At 38.7% G+C, this 26,519-nt stretch overlaps 1 protein-coding gene across 6 annotated transcripts in view; it reads right to left on the bottom strand.

The window, feature by feature from the left end:
- LOC129360704 (protein diaphanous homolog 2-like) overlaps positions 1-26,519 on the bottom strand; it is a 433,378-nt gene that overhangs the window by 66,490 nt on the left and 340,369 nt on the right. For all 6 annotated transcript variants that reach the window (XM_055031073.1, XM_055031078.1, XM_055031077.1 and 3 more), the window contains 2 exons: positions 22,619-22,784; positions 15,055-15,190 (listed from right to left, as the gene is read on the bottom strand). In XM_055031073.1, the coding sequence (XP_054887048.1) occupies positions 15,055-15,190; positions 22,619-22,784 (302 nt within the window). The remainder of the gene's footprint in view (positions 1-15,054; positions 15,191-22,618; positions 22,785-26,519) is intronic.

Below are 26,519 nucleotides of genomic sequence, written 5' to 3'. Positions count from 1 at the left end.
TGGGGGAGCGTCTCTGCCACCCTTTGCAGATCTCGACACTGAAATGTTGCCTGTTTTTCTTGGCAAAATAGCGCAAACTGAATGGAGAGCATCTGTACACAGCAATTTTTCCTAATCTTGCCAACAAACAACAATTCAAGTTGGGACTTTGGTTGCAATCACCATGTGTCAGAGTGGAGTCTGTTTGTTTGGGGTGACTGGGAGTGATAATGATTTTGAACTCATCTGATCAGAGTGGCTTTTTTCTCCATGTTTGCTGAGTTCCCCTACATGTTTTATGAAAAAAAGAAACTTTTATACCCTTCTTTCACCAAAGGCTTCCTCATAAAAGCCAGATTTGTTGAGTCCAAAACTAATACCATATTTTCCGGAATATAAGTCACAGTTTTTTTCAGTTTGGCCGGGGGTGCAACTTCTACTCCGGAACGACTTATGTGTGGAAATTAACACATCATTATATCATATCACGTTATTTTCACACTAAACCACAAGAGGGCACAGCGTTGTTTACAAGCTACATTGAGGATTAAGATTTCATTGTGTTTAGTGATTTGGAGAGACAGGGTTGGTTTGGTAAACTTGTTAGCATGTTATTTATGCTATAGTTATCTGAATAACTCTTAATATGTTACGCTAACTTACAAAGCACATTCTCAGGTCGTTGTCATGTAACTTTTAGCATATCGTACAATTATTAAGGCTGTTGTTGCCTCTTTTCTATTTTTATTGCCTTTCAAGATGACATGTCTGTTCTTATCAAATAAATTTCCCTCAAAAATGCGATTTATACTCCGGTGTGACTTATATAAATTTTTTTCTTCTTTATTATGCATTTTATGGCTGGTGCAACTTATACTTTGCAGCGATTTATAGTCCGGAAAATACGGTAGTTATTTCAATAGATTCTTCCACATGAGCTGTGGATCTCTGCATCTCCTCCTTGGTTACTTATCTCCTTATTGCTGTCTAAGCCTGTCCTGTGAGTTTAGGTGAACGACTGTGTTTTCCAAACTCTATTCTGCAGATGATGGACTTAACACTTTTCATGGGATCAGAATAAAAGAAGTTGAGTACATTTTGTTTGCTTTTTTTCTTTCTTTCTTTTTTTTTTTTTTACATAAAATACCAATAAATACAAAGCATAATTGAACCTCGTTTCTTTTACCATGACAGTCAATTTAAAAAAATTGTCAATCATTCAAAATTGTCATAAAAATCCCCTCTACAAAACTTTAATATTAGAAAATGAAATGCAAAAACTGCACCTCTAAGAAATACTGAAATACATAAATAAACTCTGGGAATGTTGGCCACTCTTAAACACCAGAAAGCATTCCTCTGATTAAGTGTCAACAAAGCCTGTTCATAACTTCAATTTGCTATTTGGCACATTCTGCTTGTTTTGCTGTTGAAAACCATTTGTTCGATAAACGAGAGCTCAATTTCTGATGGTTCACATTCAGCCATTGTGGTTCACAAAGAAAAAAAAAGACAAATTCTCCTAAAAATGCTGCTTTCTAATACAACAGCAAACTCTCATCCTGCAGCTTAGGCCCATTATGGTAGTGAAAACTTTCAAGGATTTATTCCAAAAGTATTGAAACCACTTGAATTTTTTTATGTTTTGTTGCGTTACAACAAACGTTTTGTGCTGGAACACAAAGCAGTGCCTAAGTCAAGATCAAGACAAATGATGCTCTTGAAATTTGTTTTACCAGTAAAAATAAAAAAAATAGAACATGCTGTGTACATGCAGTCAAACCTTTTACTAATTTACCAGCTGTTATTTGAAGATCTAGAAGTTTAGTTGGAGAGTATTAGTCCACAAACAGGATCATCAATGATGAGGAGGCATTTACTCCTCTAATTTAGAACATAGTTACAACACTGTTACATTGTTTAAATAAAGACAAATAAAACACATTCTCTGGAGTTTTCCACAAGCCTTGCAAGTGAAGATGAAAGGGTCAGATGAGATCAAAATTTTCTTTTAGGCCTAGATGCAGAATGAAGAAACATGGAAGAGGCAGCATCATGCTATGGGAATGCCTTTCTTCAGCAAGAACTTTGTAGTGAACATGGATGGAGCAAGAATAACGAGGTTGAGGCTCAACTTCCCGAAACATAAAGCCAGAGCTAAAACAGTTTCAGTAAGGAATCTGCAACATTTACAATCCAGAGAGCAAAGATCACGTAAAATGAGTTAATGTCATCATTTTAAGTGGCTACTTAAAATGATCATTTAAATTCTCAGTAGATTTTGAGGAACATTTACTGCAAGAAATGTGCTGTTATTCTTGAAAAAACACTATTTTGTTCACATTTTTTGGGGTTTTAAGATACAGAAGAGCATAAAACTTTCACAAAAACAGGATGAATACATTTTTTGAGTGGAAGAAAATATATTAAAAACACAGATTTCAACCTAATGACAAGAAAATAAATTGCAATCATGTTACTGGTACTTTTAGTGGCATTTTGTTGTGGAAATTTTAAGCAATTATTCCCTGAGAAATACTTCTAAAACCTCTGTTTGTTCTGATATTTATATGTACAAATATTGGTCTATTATTTCCACCCATGCTATAAAGTGCCACAGGTTCTGGTTTAAGTCAATTTATTGATAGTTATTGATGCATTAAATCCAAATAAAGTACAATGAAGTTGATGATGTAAAGTGAAGGATACAAAAAGAAATTTACAGGCTATAAATGATAACTGTAAAAACGCTTTTTGAGACAGCTGCAGTTTCCTAGCGAATGGAGTCGGTGGTTTTTCCTCCTAATCCAAATCAAAACCCAACATATGAGCAGATTACGCATTACTTTCCACAAGCAAATTCTGGAGTCTAATTTGCTCTGTAATGAGATCTAATGAAAGCTTACTGGCCTTGCGCTTGATAAATTAAAGACAGTGTGAGAGAGTAACACAGTGAGATCTTAACCTCACCCCACTTCAACTTTATGACTCCAGTGGAGAGGATGAGGAAGAAAGGGAGCAACAGAGAGGAGAGGAAAGAGTTTTTTTTTCTTCTTCTTCTTCTTCTTCTTGCTGCAGATTGTTTTTGAACACATTTGAGCCCATCTGTTCCCCCACAGACAGTCACCTGTGCAATTAACCTGGACCATTAGCCGTGAAACAAAGGCCTCGGCGGAAGGAGGGGGTAGTTGCTTTATGGCCAGGTGGAGAGGCAGGCATCTACACTTTCTTTTAATCTCAGCCCCTTTCCCCACTCTCGCTCCCATGCACCTGGCTCTGTGTTATTTCCACACCTGAATTCAGCCATCAAGATGTGCACACAGCCACCTGCATTACTTTACAGCCTCCGCTCTGCTTCCTGTTCTCTAACTGTCGAGCTTTGAGCGCCGACATCCTCCACTCACCCTCCTCCCGTGATGTCCCACCAGCTCCAAAGACCAGGGCAAAAAGACACCATTACTGCCACAGAGAGCACAGACAACACAAGCTCCCCAAGAACAGCAGTCATGCACCTGTTAGACATCCTTCCCTTGTTTTTCCCTTTCCATCTTCTTTCACAATCTCCCTGCTGTCCAACCAACCGATCTCGGCAAAAGCTTTGACATGATGACCCGAGAAACTTTGGCGAGACTTCAGGCTGTAATTTGAAGTAGTTTGTGTGTATGGGAGCGCACAGGCAGCGGATCGTGTCAAATAAAGCAGCAGGGGAAGGGTAGGATGGCAAATAAAAATGGCGAACTTGATGAGCAAACCCACTCATGTCCTCCCTAACTCGATTATGAATGCTTGCGCTGCACTCCATCCTAGGAGGAATGGCAGCGCGGTTACTACTTTATTCCCTGTTTGGCGCCAGGGTCAGGGGGAGAAAAAAGATAAGGAAGATGTGGTGAGTGGAAAGAATGTCATGAAATTGCCAAAGATGCCTGGGAGGCAGGAGGGTTACTACAGGAGGGCAAGGGGGGCAACTGCCCCCCCTGCAGTAGAGCTTCGCCACACCTCTCCCCTTCTACACACATTATGTTCTTATAATCAGACTTATAAAAACTAAACTTTGTTTGTCTAGAAGCCTCTTGTAGCCTTCAAATTAAATATTAACTCAGTAAAAAAATACATAATTATTGTTTTAATTATAATTCCAAACACAGTGGGTGCAATGAACCTCCAGGGTCAAACTGACAGAGGTTTTGGGTAAATAGCCCAAAAAATTAACTCGAGTAAAAGTAGCAACACTTTGACATATTTTTACTCAAGTAAAAATTAGCTGTCCAAGAAGTTAAATGTTAGAAAAAGAATTAAATGTTAAAAAGAAATTGCTCAAGTAATAAATAACTGTTCAATCAATCAATATTTAGAAATAATGTCAGACTGATTAAAGTAGAAATATTTTGGTATAATTAAAATTTAAAAAATCATATGAATAAATATCATCACAAAATAAGTGAGAAAAGATAGTACATATAAGACTTCAAATTTTTTTTTTCTTTTTTGTGGGTGTTATATTTGTTTTAGTAGCAAATGTGGGGGGTTTTCACATATTTCCCCAAAGAGATCCAGCTTTGCAACCCTGCTCTTACCACTCCCTTGCTCCTCCCATGTAAAAGTTTCTAGATATGTCACTTCTTTTAGGTAAAATGTGTGTAATTTCAGGACATTTTACCTCCTGAAATAAAGGGGAGTGCTGATTCTGGGTGGGTCCGGTCATCTCACAGAAGAAAGGCGAAATGTCCTGACTTTGGAGAGACTGAAGGGAAAAAAAAACGTGCAGCCAAGTTGGATGTCAACGAGGGAGAGATGAAAGTGGATTAGCCGCGGCGGCGATTTGCATTCTGTGGTGGAGCAAAAGCCCCAGCGATGCCCCGAATAGCTGGATGCATGAATAAGTAAACAAACAAAAACAAAAATAAACCCTCCATCTGGATGGATGCTGCCAGGCCCCAAGTGTGAAACAGTAGGGAGGGAAGGGTGGAAAACGAGAAGAGGAGGGGAAAGAACGATACTTGCAACACAGTCGTCGTCACGCTCTTCCCTCCGCTATCATTTACAGCTCCTGCCTTAAGGTCTGTGCAGCTACCATACTGCTATCACCATCCATCCACAGCTCTGGGCTAGTTTGCCCAGTAACAGTACCGGCACACAAGGGAAAGCTCCAACCCAGCACTGACAGATGTTAAGTTGACACACTTTCCCAACGCCACATGGGGTCACAATGCCAGGGTGCCAGGAGGGTCACAGGAAGCTGTCATTGCAGCAGAGAGGGCCACTAGTACCTCTTTTCTATAGGCAAAGTACAGCTAAATTTAGCTCCAATATGGAGGGCCCTGACCTATATTCATTTTCTCCGACCCAGCAAGACCTTCGCTTTAATGGTGTCTCTTTTTATCCAAGCTTTTGTAAAGTGATTGAGCTCTTACATTCTCGTCAGGGCGGAAGCAGAAAGCGGCATTTTTAAAAAGACTCTTTGTGTTGAGCTTTTAGCACCACTCAAATGTGTGCGTTTCAGATACAGTTTTGTTTTTTATCAACTTCAATAACTTCTAGAGGTGCTCGTTTTTGACCTTTTCCTTATTATGCCGTGAAATACTGACTAAATGCATCTTCTTTAATTCACATTGAAATAATATACTGTACATTTGGAGCCATCAGAGGGGTTTAACTTTTACTGTAACACTGATATCTGCTGCAGCATCTCTCCCTAATGCAACCGCAGGGAGCTCCTTAATCCCACACCTTTAATTGCTCTAATGTAATCCTCATCCTTCCTCCTGCTGCTTTGCATCAAATGCTAATAAATGCAAACTACTAAATGATTTTTATGGCAGCAAAAAACTACAGCAAAGGCAGCTTTTTCATACTTTAGTTACAGGTAGGGCAGGATCTGTATACAGATGTAGATTATATAAAGTCTTCACTGTCATGAAGGTTTAATTGGATTTTATTTGAGCAAATCTTTTAAAAAATCATTTTTACATACAAGTACTTGTCCGTTCATGGTCAAAATAATAAATATTTGCTTGAATATATCCAGATAGCCCCAGTAATACCGAGTTAAATGTCAATTTGGAAGTTGCACCTTGACTGCAGCTTTTGATAATCTCCACTGAGCTGCGAGATATTTGCCTTCTCTCTTTTGGCAGTATTGGCATTTGCTTGGTTTTCAGGCAACGCCGTTGTATTGTTTTCCATGTCCATGCTAATTATAGGTGAAATTGGATAATTTCACCTGTAATTTGTCACTTTGCATTAGAAGTTCTATCTTCTAATGCATCCTCACCACTAACAACAAAACAGCCCACAGCATGATGCTGTTACCACCATACTTGAAAGATAGCACACTAGATCTGAGCCTCATTTTGACTCTTTCAGAAATTTGTTTTGTTATTGTTGACATATAGCTGTCTTTGTCCATTTAATCTGTATCAGAGGATTTAATAGTGAAGTTGAGATTGTAATCTGGAATGGCTATCACATAATTTCAGTGAATTAAAAAAAATTGACGTTTCACAAACAGACCGAACAGATGTAATAATAAACGTCATCTAAGAAATTCCTAATTTCTTGGCCTTTAAACAGCTTTTCCTATAATTCTGTAAAATTCATCTTGTCAGAGTTTGAAGGGATTAACTTTAGAACAAGGCTTCCTTTCCTGGTCAGGATCTTGTTCATCTATATTGATGTAAAACTGATTTTAGCTGTACACCTTGCCAAAGAGATGGCAAAGCTTAATAACATCTACTTGTGTGCTTTCAAACAAATCCATGTGATGCCAGCCCAAAGTAACTAGCAGGTGGAGTCAACCATGACCACCAGTGGGGTGTTGGGAGGCCTAAAGGCACCAGCTTTTAAAACATGTAGTTGAGTATACCTACATTTCAACATGCAAGTATGTAAAATATTTACCTTATATTGATGAGATAAATTGAAACTTGTGCATCTAATTCTTCAGTGTATTGAACTTGCATGTTTTGTAATAACCCTTTCTTGAACTAGCCTAAAATTAACTAAATAAATTCCTTTAAGTGTGTGAACTTTTGACAAAAAACTGTGCATGAATTAAGACTATCCTGGCTCTCACAGAGCTCCATTTTTAAACAGTGGCACGTTCAAGATCGCATCTGAACTAAACCCCACATGGGCTGTTTGCCTCAGCGTAAGGCGGCCCTGTCTGGGGAAGCTAAATGGATTTGACAATGGGATTTGATGGTCTTTGTAGTGAGGGTAATTAGGTTTGATTGACTGTAAAGTGACTGGTAGGGTCCAGATCTGGGAGGGGAAATGATCAGACACTTGAACCACCCACAAATTAATGAGATTCAACTGTGCCTGTGCTTATTGCGCTAAGGAGGAAAAGAACAGTCGACAGAGTGATGAGAGAGAGGAAGGAAGGAGGAAGCATGAGAGTGTTGTGTGAAATAGAGAGATCTATGGAGAAAGAGACAAAATAAAAGCAACAGAGACATCCGAAACCTGTCTCCCTACCTGAACTTAGAAGGGTGAAACTTTAAGATGCTAAGTATTATGTTTTTAATGCCAGACATTCTTGGGAAAAAAAAGGCTGCTTCACATGTCGACAGTAGTTTGCTGAGAATAATACATGCCTGGACAGCAGTGGATGACATTTTTTTTTACTCTGCCAATTTTTGTTTTAGAGAGAATACAGTATATTTACTCTGTTTGTGGAACTTGTTTTTGAATAAATCTAATTTTCTACATGTCTCAGTTCACGCTGCCTGGTCTTGTGGGACTAAGCTGAGATGCAGTCGCCTAGAAGCTCTGTGCCGTCATTGCCTTCGGGCAGATACCGATTCTTTCTGGAGATAGAGCACAATCTAATATGCTGTTATTTATTACGACGAGTGCATGACGGCAGATAATCCAGGCGCCCTTGTTCCCGTCTTTTAAGGTAATTATGGAGTTCAACAATCCATACGAAGCAGTTGCAAAGAATAGCTTGTACTACTTGCACTCCAAATTGAGGGCAAAGAAAAAGTGGCTTGCTAAAAGTTTGGTGCCACACTGAATTGGCATCAATATGCATTTGAAGTAAAAGATGCTTGTTCTTGTGTGCAACTTATGGAATAAACGACTCTACCTTGTAAAATTATTAATAAAAAACTGAACTTTGAGCTTTAATGTAACAGTCCAATACAAAGTTGAGCATAATTGAAATGATTATGCGCAACTCATTAAATGAAAAACGATTAATGCCCCTTTTACTGCTTCACCTCTGAATAAAACAATACAACCAACTGCCTTAAAAGTCACTTTACTAGTAAATATAGTCAATACATCTACAAAGAAATTCTTCCCTCAAGTCTTTTTATTCGATTATTTTCAGAATATCTTCTCAGTTCCCAGTGATGGAAAGTGAATTAACCATCACCTGCTGTTAGATGACTTTAATTTGCACTGGATTTATTTTTTGTTTATTTGATTGGGGACACAATTTAGTATACAAAATACTAAACTAATACTTAGCTAATTTGCATTGCATATAACCAGCTACAATTTATTTAGTGGTATCAGAGTAAAGAAGGATTTTAGAATAAAGCAATGTAAAAAATGAAGAGGTTTGTTTACTTTTCCAAGACAGTGCGTCTAATCAATGCATGGAAAACCACAATTCCTGGAAGTAGAAATTACACATGGGGGAATAAACATGCAGCAAATAGAAGAGCACTGAAGAATATATATCACCATTACATTGTTGAAAGGTCTGCCCTTGTTTTTTTACATTCTATATCAAATACGAAGGTCGGCTTCAGCTATAATATCCGCTTCAACTTTTCAAGCTAAGTTGAGGTAAAGCGAGAAGCTCAACATTTTTTTATCTGCTTGTGTGTCTGACCTTCACGTCTCTAAAGCTATCTTCCCCTGTAATATTATTTGCAACGTCTGCCGAGCTGTGGGGACACTATGCAAACTTGGAGAGGCAACCTGTCCACCCTGCCGTGGCATGTCAGCTCTTGTCTATGATCACCTGGCTGGCATGGCTGCTATGCAGGTATGTGCTGGCCTACTGGCAGCTGTCAGTGTCACACAGAGCCATCAATCTACAGCTCCAGCACTGTCGGTCCTGACAGGGCTCTGCCAGCCACGAGCAGTCAGCCGGCTGCACAGAAATATGTCACTTTAGTTTAGCATGCAACAATAATGGAAACATAAATTAAAAAATGTTTTCCTTGCTTAAAAATACACAAGAAGGGGAAGAAAAAGAAGATGGAGCCAACTTTGAGAGAGAACACTGAGATGTGGACAGACTATCAGGTATGAAGTCAAAACGTGAACTGAATGTCTACATGTAGCCGTTTCTGAACATTTTAAGTTTTTTTTATGAGGTCTGAAAAATTACACAATGTTTGGAATTTATTCATATTTTCAAGTTTGGATGCATGTGGGGAAAAAACAACATGGAAAATATTCATCCTCTCAGGACCTTTGAGCACATTCTATATGCATTTTTAAATTTATTTTCAACTTTGTCAGGCCATCTTTTGTCTGTCCATTCATTCTACTGTTTATCCAACCTACCAACCATCCATAAACCCAGCCAAAAATAATCCAAAGCTAATTAAAAGTGTTTTTCAACATGTCTGACATTAAAGAGTCACAAATTCAACTCTTCTCTCTTTGACATCCAGCTTGTGTAGTTGGATGTAAACTTCTACGGAAATAAAAAACATAAGGAATGCAAACCTTGCAGTCTGCTGTCAAGGCCTAACCTAACTAACCTCACCGACTTATTTTTCCCTCATATTTATAAAATATAAGCTTCTCCCTGAGAAGCCCACTTTTTTATTTGTGTAAACATACACCATTTGATCCACAGCGAGTGAAAGTTTGACAAGAAGGATGCATAAATAGAAGCTGCAGGCCCATCATTGTCAACATGCCAACTGCTCTCTGCAGAGAATCATACAGACACGGAGACCTCATTTTAGCAGGCCTTGCTGAGAAGGAAGAATGCCTAAAAAACTTAGCAGCTCAAAAAAACACACACACTGAGCTTTGGAAGAGGAAAGGAGGACACACATTTCTGCGATAAAAATCAACTGTGGCGACGCTATCTCGAGCTGAACTCTATGTCCATTATTACCAGCACTATCAGCACATTAATTCATTCACCTTTAGACTTTATGATTTGTAAGTGCAAATATAGATTTTAAGTTGTTCATTCCAGATGGTGAATGAACAAAGATAACAATATAAAGATAATAATCTTGTACGTTCTATATTGTGTGACTATGTTGGAACATATGTCTCATGCCAAAACACATTTATCATAAACTGTATTCTGTTAAAGTAAAGCAATGTATGGATTTGCATTTTTCTGGTGTCTGCAAGCTGTTGCAGTGGATTGAGGCAGCTGGGTGGCCTTCCATCCATTCAGCAAAAAAAATGATGCAATGAAGACAGAATAAAAAAGATAAGTGCATGTTTAGAGCTTTTGTATGTTTAAGGTTTTAGTGAAACAGCTGAGGATGCTTAGGGGGTTAAAAAAAAAAGTCAACTGTGTAATGTTTTCCCTCTGAAAATCTTCTTTCCCGCTTTTTTACACTTTGTCACATGACAACCACAAAAGTCCATGTATTTTATAGGAACATAACACAAGAAATTACTTTTCACTCAAATCAACAAGTCTGGCAAAAATAAAAATTAATGTTTGAAGAAGCCAAATGGCTCATGGTAACCCAATAAAATATCCACAAATCAAGTGAGAAAATCAACAACTTTTAGTCTTGTATTTAAAAAAAATAATAATAATTTTATGGAAAAATTGAGGAAGGTGCTCCGGTCAAATAAAAACATCTTTTTGACCCTAACTGTGGGAGAAAACTGGCTACACATCACAGTAAGCACACTGTCCTAATAAAAAAAAGATGTTTGAGATACTTCAGCAGAAAGGAGCTGAATACAAGAAGAAAACCTACAAGTTGCGGGGTTAAAGTTCATCTTTAAGCAGGGCGACGACCTTTCACACACAGACACAATCTAAATAAAATTGTTTACCTTTGCCACCTGCAGCTCTTTAAAGCTAAAACTAGATAAAAATGATAAACTTATGTCTTTAAATATGGCAGTTTTAGTAGTCTTCCTGGTACCTGGCTGAAGCATAATGGTCAACTGGCATCTATTTATTTCCTTAGTTTTTTTTTTGTTGTCGTTCATATGTGCTTTATGCCAGACCACATTGTGCTCAAAAAGAGTGCAGGCTTTCCGGGTCTTTTCAGAGCTTAGTGAATTTGACTGGGAATACGCAGATGACATGCGGGTTCAGACACTCGCCCCAGACGGGGGGGCTGACCCTGGTGATGCCAGCCATGCTGGCGACCAGAGGGGCCTGCTTCTCTTCACTCTGATGCCTTTAGAGAAGGAAAGTTCAAGTCCTCCACCAGGCTGCAGCTCTGTGCAGAGCCCAGCTTCCTGCTGCTGACATTGTTTCATTTTATTTCCTTGCAGTAAAAATATCCTGCTCTTAGCCTGTAATAGACACAGGCATTAGCTTGAGTTCATATTCTGCAGAGCTCAACAGTCACTTCCACTGATCTAAAGTGGTTCTGTAAATGTTGAACAGCTGGTCAGTTCAAGAGAATCCACTTAGACCAAATTAAAACAAATTGAGTGACTGAGTAATGATTTTATAAGATATTTCATACATTAAGATTTCAAATACTTAACTGAGAGGAGTGTTTAGTGATACACTTCTCTTATCTATCTGTCACTTTGTTGGAAAAGTGATACAAAGAGAGGACTTCATTTCAAGTTTTTTTTTTTTTTTTTAATATATATCACCACTTTCCTAAAAGCGTTTATCTGCTCCCCCTCTCCTCTTTCCTCCATCCTGGTGCCATCATGGCAAAAAGCTAAATGAATTAAACTCTCATTAAAAATGCATTTCATTGTTAATCATTTGCGAGGAAAGAGGATTAGGTTGCAATTTGTGAAATGACATAAAATCTATCCCTTCTCAAAAATAGACTCTTGAAATTGCTTTAAACAAAATACTATTATCCATCAAGCAGTCCTTTAAGCCACAAAATGAGCAAACCAGTAAATCCCTAAAATAGATAAGACACTGACCTGTGCTTAATTCTCATAACACAATAGGCATATGTTTACCCCATCTGCTCAGCTTATGCATCCAAAAACACAGCAAACATAGCGGGTCCTACTCAATTTCTATCAGTCTGATGTCTAAGAGCAGGTGTCTAAACTATCTATTTCAGGATTTCATTTAGCCTTTTAACCCCCAGAATTTAAAATTAATGTCAAAAATGCTCAGCCATGATTAATTAATGGTGAAAGGAATTACACGAGTCTCTTTGTGTTACTCACTTTTGTGTTTTCCCAAACCATCATGGAAAACAAGAGTGATGCTCTGCATGAAATATTGATAGAAAAATCACCTCAAATAACAAACTCTTCGAATATGTGAAGCACATGTAGAATTTTAGAGCAGGCAGGGAGACAAGAGCCGAGAGTCTCAAGCCAAGGCTGTCAAACAGGGAGGAGAGGAGGCGCAGAGAAGAAAGATGCGCAACAAGAAAACATTAAATTTCCTGCTACATATTTTCAAACCAAACAGCTTAAAAGGAAACTGAGACGCAGGGCACGAGCGCAAACCACCGAGCTGCTTTCACCTCCACCCTTCTTCTGGCTGGAGCTTACATTCCCATTCATCAGACGCATTAACGGAGCCCTGCATACCTTTGTCCTTCCTTAGATTGCTTTCCACAAAGAAAAACAACTGAAGGAACAGAAAAAATGTCAAGGTTTAAAAAAAATAAAATAATGCAGGTAACGACCTTGACAGAGGAAAAGCTGGGAGCGCTGTGCACACCTTGCATTAGGAAAGTAGATATTCCATATTTTCAAGTTCACCATTATTAAGATAGACCAGTACCCTCTGTTGGTGCACAACACAATCCCTGAAATGTCTGAGGCTGCAGGCAAGGTACAGTTTAGATTTTTGTCCTGGGTAGGGTGGGACTGAAATTATTTTGCTTGATAATAGGGTCTGTTTGGACTTCTGTGATTCATTTAGTAAGCCTACAATACAGTCAGCGCAGAGAAGGCCAAACAAGACTAAGGCATAAATAGCTTAGCCTGTTTTGGTAAGATGGAAAAAAGTTTATTAAACTGCCACAAGCACAACTAAATGTGTACAAGGCCCCACACTGATCAATCAATCCCTATCAATCACACAGCCCAGATGATTTGCACTTTACTCACTCTGTGGTAACAACAAGACGCAGGGTGAGTGTATCCAAAAACTTACACTGATAATAATTTCTCGTATATCTCAACCCAGAATTAGTCTAAAGATGCACTCTGTTCACAACCAGGTCGCTGCATCTCATTTAATTTTTCATATCTTTCCCCGCACTGATATTTTGGTATTTTCAAGGTAAAGGATATGTGATTAATTAACATTGGAAAAGCTAATTTTTCCTCCTTGTTGCGATGTTATTGCATCTCATAAACCTGGTCTCATAAATCTGAGGGTTAGTACATCTAGGAGAGCCACTTTTCACGTCTTCCAAACAAAAGGAAACTGAAGGCGTGAGGACAAACAAATAAATTGAACACACTTCCACTTGTTTCTGGTTGGAGCTTAAATTCTATACTCCTCAGACACATTAACAGAGCGCTGCTTTTGTTAAATTGCCTTCCGCATTAGAAATAAGTAAAAATACATTAAATTATTCTAGGTTTCATAAAAAAAAACATCCAGGTAAGAACCTTGACAGCAGAAAAGCTGGTCATGCCGAGTGCATCTTGGATAAGAAAGCCAGTTTTCCATAATTTTCCAAGGTCACCGTCATCGAGACAGTCCAGTAATCTAGGTGTCGGTGCGCAGCACAATCCCCCACTATCTCGGAGGCTGCAGGCAACGCTGCCCATGTCATCCTCATGTTTTATTCATTCTGAATGTCATATTATGGCATTCAGAAACCAAGATCAAAATCTGCTCTGGCAGAAATATTTAATATCGCACCACTTCTCCATCCTTCTCCATCTGGTTTGCCAGACACAGAGAGAGAGGGGGCAGACAGCCTCCTTCAGCTCAGCCATGTTGGATTATTGAAAGTAGAGCTTTCAAAGAGGTCTCTGCTCAGGGAACAAAAAAAAAAAAAAAAAAAAAGTGAGAGAAGAACTGTAGCATGCATCAATTATCTTGGAGAGTCTGTGGCGTGCTGGAGACCGTCTTGTCATATTTCCCAATGAGGTTGGACGATGGAGAGGTCCTTGGCTAGCACTGACATTTAGAAACTACTGTGGAAATCCCACTCTGTTAGTCAAAAAATATGAATAAATAATGGACAAAAGAGTGCACTGACTGCCTGTAAGGCCTCCCAGGCTTGAAATTCCTTCAGTGTCATTGCTTTAACTAGACACAAGCATCAGCCGCTGTCACTGTATTTTTTCCTCCACGTGCAAAACAATAGCAGCTCACACTGATCAATACACGACACGCTGCCGTTGCTGCAGGACAGAGGAGTCATTACAGCCTTTCTGGAAACTGTTATGCTATTGTTTTCCTTATATTGCTTCCATGTAATGAATGGTAAACTACCAGAGCCATAATGATCATGTTGAGATTGCCATCTACACAGCAATCTTCGGTTTAGTCGATAAAGCGGGCCTTAATTTCCTATCTTTACATGCAGCCCGTATTTTCCAGCATGTGTCTCTGTAAGCAAACAACATATTTGAGTTTATTTGTGACTTCTTTCCAATAGCTGGAAGCATGACTGAATAAAATGTGCTCAATTTTTAGATGCAGCAGGGGGAGAATGTTTTTTGTCTACAGAATGTGGACAAGTAGAAAATACCAATTCTAGCATAACCTCTCTTTTATCTGGAAGCGCTGACTGAGCTATGGAAGCACTGTAAACATGAGAGTTGAAAATAAACTGAAATAAAGGACTCCCTCCCCCTGCTTCTCTACATTAGTATCAGCGGCTGAGTTCAAATCTGTGTGCAGCAAATTTCCATGAAACCCTCTCTCCACCCTTGTGCTTCTTGTCCCCTGAACTCCCCGTCTCGGCAGCAGCATGGAGAGAAGCAGCGTACCTTTGTTCATGTCAATCAGCTGCTTCTTCTTCTGCTGACGCTCCTGCTTCTCTCGCTCAGCTTTCTCCTTCGCCAGCTTGGCTCTCTTGATCTTCTCCTCCATCTCCCTCTTCTTGTGGTTCTCCTTCATGGCTTCCTGATGAGGCACACACACACACACACACACACACACACACAGAAACAGATAAAATCAGAATGTTGCTCTGCCACCTTCACTCTTTTATCATCTTCTACACTGTATAGTGTACAGGAGCAGCAGAATGCCATCAGCAAATTCTTATTCAGTAACTGGCTTGATAGAGATAAGCGTCTTGAATAAACAATGCATCTGTTGCTGTGTATAGGCCTTTTTTTTATTATAAGCCTATCTATCAGTGAGGTTTCAGTACATGATTTCAGTCCCACAGCTGATTTAATGCCAAACCTACATAAATGAGGACATTCACACATAACCAGTGCTTTCAAAAAGTATTCATAGCCTTTGGATTTGATGCATTTTATCACATAACACAAATTATTTCATAGATATCTCATGTGATATATATGAACAAAAAATCCCTATTTAACAAGTCAACAAGTCATCAAGTTTTTCATGAAAGAATGTTGCTTGACTTTTTTACTATTTTAGCAATATAGCTATGGCTGTAGTTTAATAAATTTGCCAGCAAAAGTTCCACAACTTTTCTTTTAATAATAGTAAAAAGTGCCACTGAACATAATACAGACACAGAGCATCAAAAACCTTGGCACTCTCAAGAATTAGTTAACATATAGGCATACTGCATAAAGTAGGCAGTAAACACTAGGCAGCATGCTACTCAAAAAGCTATTGGCATGTCCATGTGCATCATTCATTTTTCTTGACGCTAATAGGCAGTACACCGAGCCCAGAGATAAATCAAAAAACAGGTATAAACTTGATAATTATGCTCATTCAATTTGTCAATAACATAAAATCCAATTAAAATACATTGGATTTTGTGGCTCTAATGTGACAAAAATGAAAAGGTTCAAATTGAATGCTTTTTCAAATCTCTGCACATCATAATGCAGGCATAATTCTTCAGACAACACTGGAAAGACATTTAATTGAGAAAGCAACATGTGGCAGTCGTGTAGAGAGCCCAACATTCAGAAAGCATCCATCTACTCCGCGGTCACCAGCTGTAATGCCAGAAAGGAACCCAAGATAGAGATAATAAACCGTATGTCTTCAGCACTGTACAAATCTGTCAGTTTGTTCTGCTGCAAGGAGAGAATAAGATGCAACTGTATGACCTTTGGAGACAACAAAATGCTGTTGCATGCTACGCCTGTGGTGCAGTAAAGGTTCCATGTGTGGGAGGTCATACTTCATGTTTGTAAATCCATACGATTATGTGCGCTAAGGTTGGAGTCCATTTACATCTTTATGCTTCAGCTCATCTGTGGTGTTCCCCCTGCCGTATGCATCCATGTGGGCAGCTTTAAGCGAAGGCATAACCCTCTCTGAGCAGTGATATAATATGTGGCGACAGCAGGCCCCCCATCCACTGCCCCTGTGGTCCTGATGAGTGCGCCGTGTTGGCAGCTAAGACAGAGGGATTATGGGGATTGCGGGAAAGGAACAAGGAAAGAGCGGCTCATCATGCCAGTCAATAGCAGGGCTTTTCTACATGTCCAAGGACACGGGCCCTCGTTGTCACCGCCTCCTTGATGGATGACAAGGGCAGCGATGGCAGCAGAGACAGAGAGAGAAGAGCGAGGTAGTGTGATTGTGATGAAAAAAATATGAAGTTTAAATCCTGGAAATAAACAAAACGATAGTGAAGAAAGAGAACGTATTAATATTATGTGTGTTATGAAACTGTGATTACTTGTCTCAAACTTCTGCAAGTCAGCAATGTCTCTCATATCAATTTGTATTTAATCACCACATCAAGGCTGTGTAAATTAGACCACTGCCCCCTACACAGGATATTGATTGCATCCACTCTACCGCTGCTTTCAACAGCATGAGAGTTGAGCAACAAAACGTTTACCTTCCATATTTTCTCCAAATGATGAGCAGCTCTGACAGCCAACCACCAACAGGGTTCAGCTCATTTCCAAATGAACGTTGCTGGAGTGCTTCAGGATAAAATCGGGGTAGAAATTATGTAGATTACGTACATAAGTCCTGTCGGCGAAACGTATTCTAAACAATTTATTCTGACTGTAAACATGATTACGGTACATAATTTAGCAGCTCTAATCAAACAACACCTCTAATTATCAAAGCTCTGCATCTGTGGCTTATTTTGTGTCCCTTTTCCAGTTCTCTGTGACAGATTGAAATTTCCTTCGGGCAAACATTGATTGTATCGCGCCCAATTTTCCTGACAGCTCCATTTATTATAGGAGGACGTCCGAGATTAAAATATTCTAATGAAATTTGACTTGATAAATAAATTGGTTGATTTGACATCTTGCATATCTGCTCAGAAATTTCTCAATGGACTGTCTTAATGTCCAGTTAGTTCTCTAATGCATTCTGGACTAAACCAAACCATCCGATGTGATTTTAAGAGAAAACAAGAAAGGTTTTTTTCTTTGGTATTTGTATTTTGTTGTTTGTCCCTTTGAGAATCTGTTGTGCCACAGAAAACAGAGCATGCATGTAGAAAATGGTTCCTCTGGTGAGATCAGAAAAAAATATTGAACTCTGATTGAGATGCATAGCTTTGTTGGTGCAAATAAAACTGACACAGTATGACACCGAGGGTATTAAACTCCAGTCCAGAAACTCATAGTTGTGTCCTTAGTTCAACAAACTTGATTCAAATGGAGACAAATATATCAACAGTCAAGTTTGACTAAATTGTGCTCTTGATTTTAATATGGGGCAACTGTAGCTGTGTGGGTAGAGTAGTCATCTTGCAATTGTAAGGTTTTGCCTCCCTTTTTCCAGTCACAGTCTATTTTAGCACATGCAGAACTTACATTTTATACACACCTTGTGACCTGAAAACCTGGACATGTGTGAGTGAAAGCTACAATACATATGACTGCATCCAGCAAAAATGTATTTCCAAGTCCTTCTAGTTTTTAGAAAAAAATATTTATGCATGCATCATTATCAAATATTGGCTATGTAAATTTAAAAAGACGAGAAATGTTAAATTGTGTTCCATTTGGCATTCAGCTGTGAGTAATGCTGTCCAAATACTAACATGGCACTTCTTTACTAAGGCCATGATGCCCAGACTGGCTCTGTTGTCTTTATAATTTCTAAAATGTGTGTATTGTTCCTCCTTGACCTGTGCAACACAACACGTCTCCCGCAGCATGGTTCCCTTCCCATGCAAATGAGTTTGCCGGTCCAGTGAGGGCGTAATAAGTATTTCCAACTGCTCGGTTGCACCAATGATCTCACACAGAGAGGGTGCCATCACTATATCCCATTTGAATTTTACAAACACTACAACGCCTGGGCTTTAAGCAGCAAATGTGTTTATTAGCCATCTGCTGCACCGTGTGCCAGGATGTGGGGGAGAAATGGTTTCAAGAAGTTATAGGTTACAGACTGGGAGGCTTCTGCTGCTGTATACATGTACTCACATATTGACGGGTGACCTCCAAAGTCGCTGTACAGTAAGTAAATATATCACATAAACACGATGCTGAATCAGCCGAGTCTGAAAGCAGCGATCACCTCTTATATAATAAGGATTATATCAAATAAGGTGAAAATGGCACCGACAAATATTAAAAACCTTCTCAGAAATGTTCTATCCTGTTACTCTATGGATCCACTCTGAGTGATTTGGTCATACTAGAAAGTCACTTCATTAACAAGGAAAACTGTTGGCTCATCCCAGCCCATCTGCTGTGCTTTGATAACTCATTAATGAAAAAGAAAAACTCCCCATCCTTATGCTCCTGGTCAGGATTACATATAACACTCCCTGCTATTGCATTTCACCCATACTCTGTTTCAAAGTATGGCAGTAGCATTAAATTAATTGTTGAACTCTTCAAATACTGGCTCAAATGATATTTTATTGGGCTCAGAAAAAAAAAAGGAAGAAAAAAACTAGGTGGGGGTGAGGGAGAGACAGAGAATGAAAAATAAAATAGAGTTAATGGATTCTCTTATCAGTTACATTCAGTTCTGTGAGAACTGTCTGTCAATGCGTTTGCTCAAATGCCTTATGTCGGTCGGGTGCATTAAGCTTCCGCTTTTTAGTAAAAGCAATTTAGGGTGACTGTATTGCAAGGGAATTCTTTAATACAGCAGATGCTTTGTGCTGTGAATGCGTTACAAAGGGCGGTGCAACAGAGAAGGAACTTAGCGAGGATGTTTTGTCCGAGTCAAACAACTTCATATCTCCGTATTTGAAAAGAATAATAAACAAATGTCAGCGACGCACCAGGTGTTCCAAGAGGCTAAATCCAGCTAGCATGTTCACTGACAAAAAGTCATCACATTTATTTGATTTGCCATTTGTCACAATCAAGAAGGAGTCGATGTAAGTCAAAGATGAATAAAGCATAAGATCTTTTTTGGAGGAAAAAATGAGTTAGCCTAGTTGTTTCACAGGGTAAGAAAAATAAAAACAACATTCAAATAGGAACAACCATTGATTCCTTGTGCTCTGGAAGCAGATGGGATTAGCCTTTCTGTCAGTAAAGCTGAAGCGCCAAAAACTATAAATAATATCTGAGGAATGTGGTGATTAAAGGATTGTTTTTGTATGAATATATTAACTACACTATATCCCACTTACTTCTATCCCCTTAACCATAGCAGGAAAACGGTAATAAAATATTCATATCCAGCTATTTGCTTGAGAGAATAATTTATTTTCTTGGGTAGATGCCTCTTTTACAGATATGCAACTCTGGAATCCTTCAGGGAGTGCTGCGTTGTGCACTCGTGCACTTTGATCAGAGAGAATGGAAAGCGGGTTTCACACGAGGATCAGAATAAGAAAACGAGAGGGATTCAGACAAGGGGACCTTTCCATTTACATTAACGGGTTGCGAAAAGAAAAAGAGAACACCGTCTGGACAGGATGTCATCATCCTGTCACCTGGAGCTTTAGGGGAGGTGCCAGGTGGGAAAGAGAGATGGCAGAGAGGCAAAGACAGGTAAATACATGTTTAGAAGACTGCTGAGAAAAACAGGAGATTTTTACTTTACTTTTCACATGACTTCCATCGTTACTAATTCAATTTGCACCTGGTTGATGCGTTAATGAACTATTAATTTTTCCCTGAGTTCAAATGAATGCATCTAAATGATCTTGTTTAAAGCCAATTTTGACAAAATGTCAAATTTTTTGTATAGGAACATATAAAATGTAATAATGCACCACTCACTGTATTCTGACAGAAAACACTTCCAATTATAGCTTTCAGCAAATGAACAAATATAAAGTTAACTTTTATGCGGCTTATTATCCAGTTTAAACAGCTGATTTTGTCCAAGTTTCATTTCAGGAACAACCTAAGAAAAACCATAGCTGATTGAACACAAATATCGCTGTTTACAGCGAAGAAACTTCAACATCAATTTAAACTGAGAAAGTGCTGTTTTGTTTTTTTTATTTTAGCAGCTCAAAAATAAACTAAATGTGCAAGATTTTATTCAGATAAATGAAACAGACATTTTTAGAAGGACATTGTAGATCAAAAGCATGTAAAGGGTCTTTTGTGAGTGTGTTATTAAAAGCCAGGCAAAGCGTTTTCTAATTTTTTGGGTTATCGTGGGCCAGCTTTTTAATAGGTTTTAGTCTAAGTTCAGGAACAACAGAGGGATCTGGGTCATTCTGTTCAATTTAAATTGAGATTAACACAGAAAGCAGTTTTATAAATGATGAATATTTTCTGGTGCACCTAATATTTTGTTATTGTAAGACTGTTGAAAATCTTGCCAAAAAAGATTTTTTAAGAAGTATTTATCTGGATCAGGTAGAGATAGACCAGATTTGTTTTATTGCAGATTTGTTGTTGAGGGCAGAAGAAAATCATTCATAGGTCGCAAATGGCCCCGAGACCGCACTTCGGACACCCCTGGTTTAACTTATTTGAGACACCCAGCAACATCAGAGTCTGTCTGGAAATTTTAAGCCAATGTCAAAAATTACAAAGCTTTTTCTTTGCCATAAAAGCAGGTTTTTTTCCCCCCAATATCAGAAAAGTCATTAAACTTAACCTTAGCGTAAAGATTTTAACACAACAAATCAGTGCTAGAGCCAACAACAGCAAACACTTCTGAAATTGATAATTCAAGCTTTGCGTACATCTCTGAATCCATTGTGAACATTAATAAAACCTTAAACATATTCAAGGTCTTTAGAACTGTTGCCATTTAAAAGACCAGCACATAAAATGATTTTTTAAATGTTGGGGACATTGCACTACTTCTGTGAGAGAAGAGAGAAGAATGGATTGATGAAAAGGGCTTTTATATACGTTTGATTAAAGTATATAAAGTGCAGAGAAAAAGAAAAAAAACTGAAGTTGCTTTTGTGTCCACCGGCACCTGAATATTAGTCGGCTTTTACAAGAAACAGAAAAGCGACACTATTCAAAACGTCACAGTCTGTTGTAGCACTGGAAAGCTATCTGCAAATAAAAAGGTATTTGATTCAGAAAAAATGGCATATGGAAGGAAATGACAGCAGGTGGCCCTTGTTACATTCTTCCTGAGCACATTCAGAAAACGTACAAGAACCATATTAGAAATATAAAGTCTGAATACAAAGCGTGGAACTGTTTTGGAATGAAAACCTTCTTGTATTTTGAAGTTGGAAAGCTGAAATGATTGTTTCTCAAGTGAAAGAAAAAAAAACATTGATGACTTCTGGAATTGCAGTGGGACAAAATCATCTTCAATGCTCTATTTCAGACTCAAGTTATGGTCTGTCAAGTATGACAAAAATAACAAAGGAGATGAAATGTTGATGCCTTAAAGTTATCTTAATTTGTAAGAAAATGTCTTTGTTATTACACCAGGGTCAAGAGATTTACTACACATGAGAGGTGAACACTACTGATAAAAAAAAATTACAAATCTTCAATCTGCCTTAGTTATGTGATTTGTTTTTAGCATTTCCTTTATAAAATCCATAAAAAGAGGTCAATAAATGAGAATGAATGCTAATTTATTTCAGTAGTTTAGTTCAGAAGAAGATTCTCTACACATGCAGTGACACTTCAAGTTTTTATTTCTGCAGTTCACACCCTTCAGTCTGGGTTTCATTTATCAGTGTGTCTATGAGAGTGACATCCTGAAATATATTAGAGAAAAAATTAAGTTCTTCATCCCATTCTAATTTACTGGGATGCTCCTCTAATTGTAATCCTAATTTAACATTCAGTTTCAATGAGAACATTGTAATTTTTCACCATCTGTGGGGTCCTGCTGCAAAGTTTGATGAAAATGTGAGCATGTGCAAACAGCTCTCATTTCACTAACACCCAATGTGTGCAAGCAAGCGAGTGCAAAGGCATGTGCATGAGTGGGTGGCGGCCGCTGTTAGGCGCCGTGTGTCTGCTTTACAGCAACGGAGTACATGTGCCGTCGTTTTAAACTCACCATGAAGAGGAAGCGGAAGTTGGCCAGCTCTCCGAAGAAATCCTCCACGCTGACTGAGTGGGGGTCGAATGCGAAGTAGCTGCCGATGCTCTCGTACAGCTTCTGCATGTTCTTGTGCATGGTGGACAGCTTCTCGTACTGCTCCCGAGAATGTTTGGAGAAGCCGTGAGAAAGGAGGAGTCAAAGAAAATAGAAAATGCAACGTCTCAAACATAAAACAATAAAAGCTTGCTACAGTAACCAGCAATAGCAGAAAAATGTCACACATGTGTTGCCTTACAGTACTTTTAAGACCCACCTATGTCAAGGTCAGCAGAAGAAAGAAAAAAAAAATGGAAAAATGAGGGTCTTCATCTCACTTTGGAGTCAATGACAAGAAGAGCTAATAGCGGCAGCCCTGAAGTAATGGAAAGGTGTTTTGTAGGCAGCAGCATGACACAGATGGCTGCTGGAAAAGCTGATTGCAGTCATTGTTCTATTGTTTCGCACAACAACAGTGGGGTCAGGTTGTTTTGAACCTCAAGGCTCACGTCGCACTGTGTAATTTACTGAACAGGCGGAGGACTTTTCTCCCAGTGAATGAGTATTGACAGCCGGCATCAGTTAAGCATTATCACAGCAGCCATTGACCTCATGGGGACTGCACTGGGGCACTACAAGACTCCCACCCTGAGCGGGATGAGATTTACGTGAACACACATGTAGAGGACACAAACGTGGAAAAAAGGAGACCTTGAGAAGGAATTTCATTACCACTGGTCATTCTGAAATTACAGCTTTTTACCCATTTATGCCGATAGTTGTTATTGGTGCTGGCTATATTTTTCATGAAGGATGAATATGAAACTCACGCACATGCAAGGACGGGGAAAAAAAGACAGCATAACTTCATAAACAACCACTTGCATCAAGAGCAAAACTCATCCTGCCTCCACAATCATCAAACCTAAGTGAGGTGAACAGCTAAGAGCACTTATAACCATAAAGTGCACACATACAGTAGCACACCACACATGTGTGGGTACAGTGCAGCTCAGCTGGTGGACAGTCTGCAGGCACACAATGCTAAAGACAGCAAAGTGTGATGATGAAATGATTTTTTTTTGACACATAGTTCAGGTGTTTTATTAAAAAAAATGTTAGCACCAACTAATCTGTATGAGAAGTAGGGCTGTTGCAAACAAATATTTTCAATTTCAGATTCAATTGGGGCACGTAAAGTGCAATACCTGCAGCGCCACCTGGTGACAGGGAGTGTAAAATCAGTCTCTGTATTTGTCTATGGGGAGTGTTAGTGTTTATGCCAGAAGAATTGCTGGATGCGCATGCAAAATAAAAGACTGCAAAATAAAGAGCAACAATTAAAATTAAATATTAATACAAAATTCATCTAATTAAATGTGTTTGTTCTCTCTTATGTATTTTCCACTGTAATCTGTTCTAAGTTGATCCTGTTGCTGTCAACCGATTATTAAAGGCCATCATTTGACAACACTTTGCTGCATGCTTGTTACTCCTACGAAGTCCAGCTTCTGAGTCTGGATGCCGTTATAGGCAATTAGTGTTCTTTTACAGTCGCCTTGGCAACATCCATGGTCAGGTGGGACAGCATGTGGCCTGCGATTACCAGGGCCAAACCGTTATCAAGATATTGTTCTGTTTGAACAGTCTGCTATTACTGCGTGGCCACAGCAGCTTTCCGAACATGTCCTGCTTTGCTAGTTTATAATCAATGCTGTATTTGGGATTTTTCTGTTTCCCCAGCTGAAAACTCACCAATGAGGTCATGTGCAAAACATATTACATTGATCCAAAAACACACAATTGCAGAAGTATTTTTTGGAGTTTTGCGCATGTGGAGGAGGTGTAGATTATTTGGAATTTTTTTTTTTTTTTTGTGAGGTCACACTGGGACAGTCAGAACATTGGGCAGAGAATGGACTTATTCTTCTGTCTCTCTATATCCAGGTCTGCCTGGATGTGATTTACCCCCATTGCTCCTGTCAGACCTCTGTTATCTCTTCCTTTGTACACCTCCCTCAATCGCCTCGTCTTTTCTAGAGAGCCCCAGCGGATGGGTGTGAAAGTAAAACTTCGCCAAAGTAACATATCTTTTCAACATCAAAAGGACTCTTGAGTTTTGCAGTACTGGAGTTGTGATTTTTTTTAAGGGTAAATGAAAAAAAAAATAACTGTTTAGAATCTAAAATGCAGCTAGCACATCACAGAAATATAGAGGCTTTAAAAATAAAACTTTGCTAAATTAGGTTAGCATAAACAAAAATAAATAAAAAGTTTAAAAACATATGAAAAAGGGGGTGCAGAAAATTATCATCATAATCATGTCAAGAAATCAAAAAGAAAAAAAAAATCTTGTCTTGTGTTTTTTGGGGGGTTTTTTTCAGGGAAGGTGTTATCGAACTTAAATTTTACTTAATTACTCGCAGTGCCTGATGTAGCTGATGGCTCACTGGAGGTTTTATTTTCCTCGATTTGCTCCCCTTCTCTTCTCACTCCCTGAAATGCCCACGTATGCACTGTGGTAGATGTGTCCCGCTGGGGACTGGACTGAAGCTGGCTGGGCTTTTGCTCTTCATATTTCCACATCAAAGACATGTCATATTGATGGAGCCTGACGCACACTATCCTGCAGCAACACAACCTGCACGCTGGAGCCGCCATCCAGCATGCATACAAAAACAGAATGAGAAAGCAAACATACTCACACACATATATACACACTGAAAATGTAAGGTCTAACTGTCAAGCTAACATTCTTTAACTGTCCGGTTGTCAATTACACTTTTCTTCCTTTTTTCTATAGGATCCTTTGTTTTCTTTTTGTTTCTTTTACTTGCCTGTTTTTACAACCCGTCTCAAAGGGAAAAAAAAAAAAAAACTCATTATAATTCTCTTTCTATACCCTCACTTGATATTCTCTTCATTCAATTCTCACTCTCAGACAACAAATCCCCTCTCTCCTGCTCAGAGTGGACTTTCACAAGTATTCTGTCTGAACCAGGTCTCACATTCACACCAATTGGGCTTGGAGTGGACACGCCGAGTCATGAGGTAAGGCATTAGGCAGTCTTTGGTTGCCCCCCAACCTTGTTTGTCAGTCTTCGCTCTTCTCTTTGGGTTGTCCTCACAGGAGGACAGCTTGCCCTGCATTAAACCCAACCAAGGCAGAGAAAGACAACAGCCCTGAAGGGGCTCCATGTAGGAAACATTAATAAGGATTTAAAGCTGCCACTCTGCTTTAATTTTCTATTGTATGTAACACACGGAAAGTAGCGCTTAGCTGTGAAGCGAAAAATGATGCATGGTTCAAAAATTAAAATGACAAAGTGTGACATGCATTTTGCATTCAAAACCTTTTCACTCTGATTGCTCTAATTAAAATCAATTTCAATCAAATTACATATAAAAGTCAAAAGAGGAGGTGACTCTGGAGGAGCTGCAGAAATTTACAGCTCAAGTGACATTGTTACACTTCTTGCCAACCACAAATTTGATATTTACAAAGAATGACAAAATAAAGCCATTGCCAAAAGAAAAGTGGCAAGAATCATAGTTTGAAGTAAGGAAGCAGTTCTGAAAGAGAGATGAAACCCCAATTGTTGCAATAAGACAAGGTTTGGGTCCTAAGATCCTTTTTGGAAATTAAACAAAAAAAAAAAAACAATTATGAAACGTTTTTCATTATTATTATTATCATTTTAAATATTTCAAAGTCCTTGAAAAAAATCACTTCATATATGCTCTACTTTATGTTGATCTGTCTAATTAAATTCCAAAGAAATGCATTAATAATGGCATTCAGGAATTTGTATAAGACATAGTCAGGTAATAAAATCTTTTTTTCAGATTCGGGGCTTTGCTTTGTCTTTCTCTCTACTTG

This window comes from Poeciliopsis prolifica, unplaced genomic scaffold (assembly GCF_027474105.1).
Source record: "Poeciliopsis prolifica strain line A6 unplaced genomic scaffold, Auburn_PproV2 SCAFFOLD006, whole genome shotgun sequence".
Classification (NCBI taxonomy): domain Eukaryota; kingdom Metazoa; phylum Chordata; class Actinopteri; order Cyprinodontiformes; family Poeciliidae; genus Poeciliopsis; species Poeciliopsis prolifica.
This window is presented reverse-complemented; position numbering and strand designations above follow the sequence as displayed.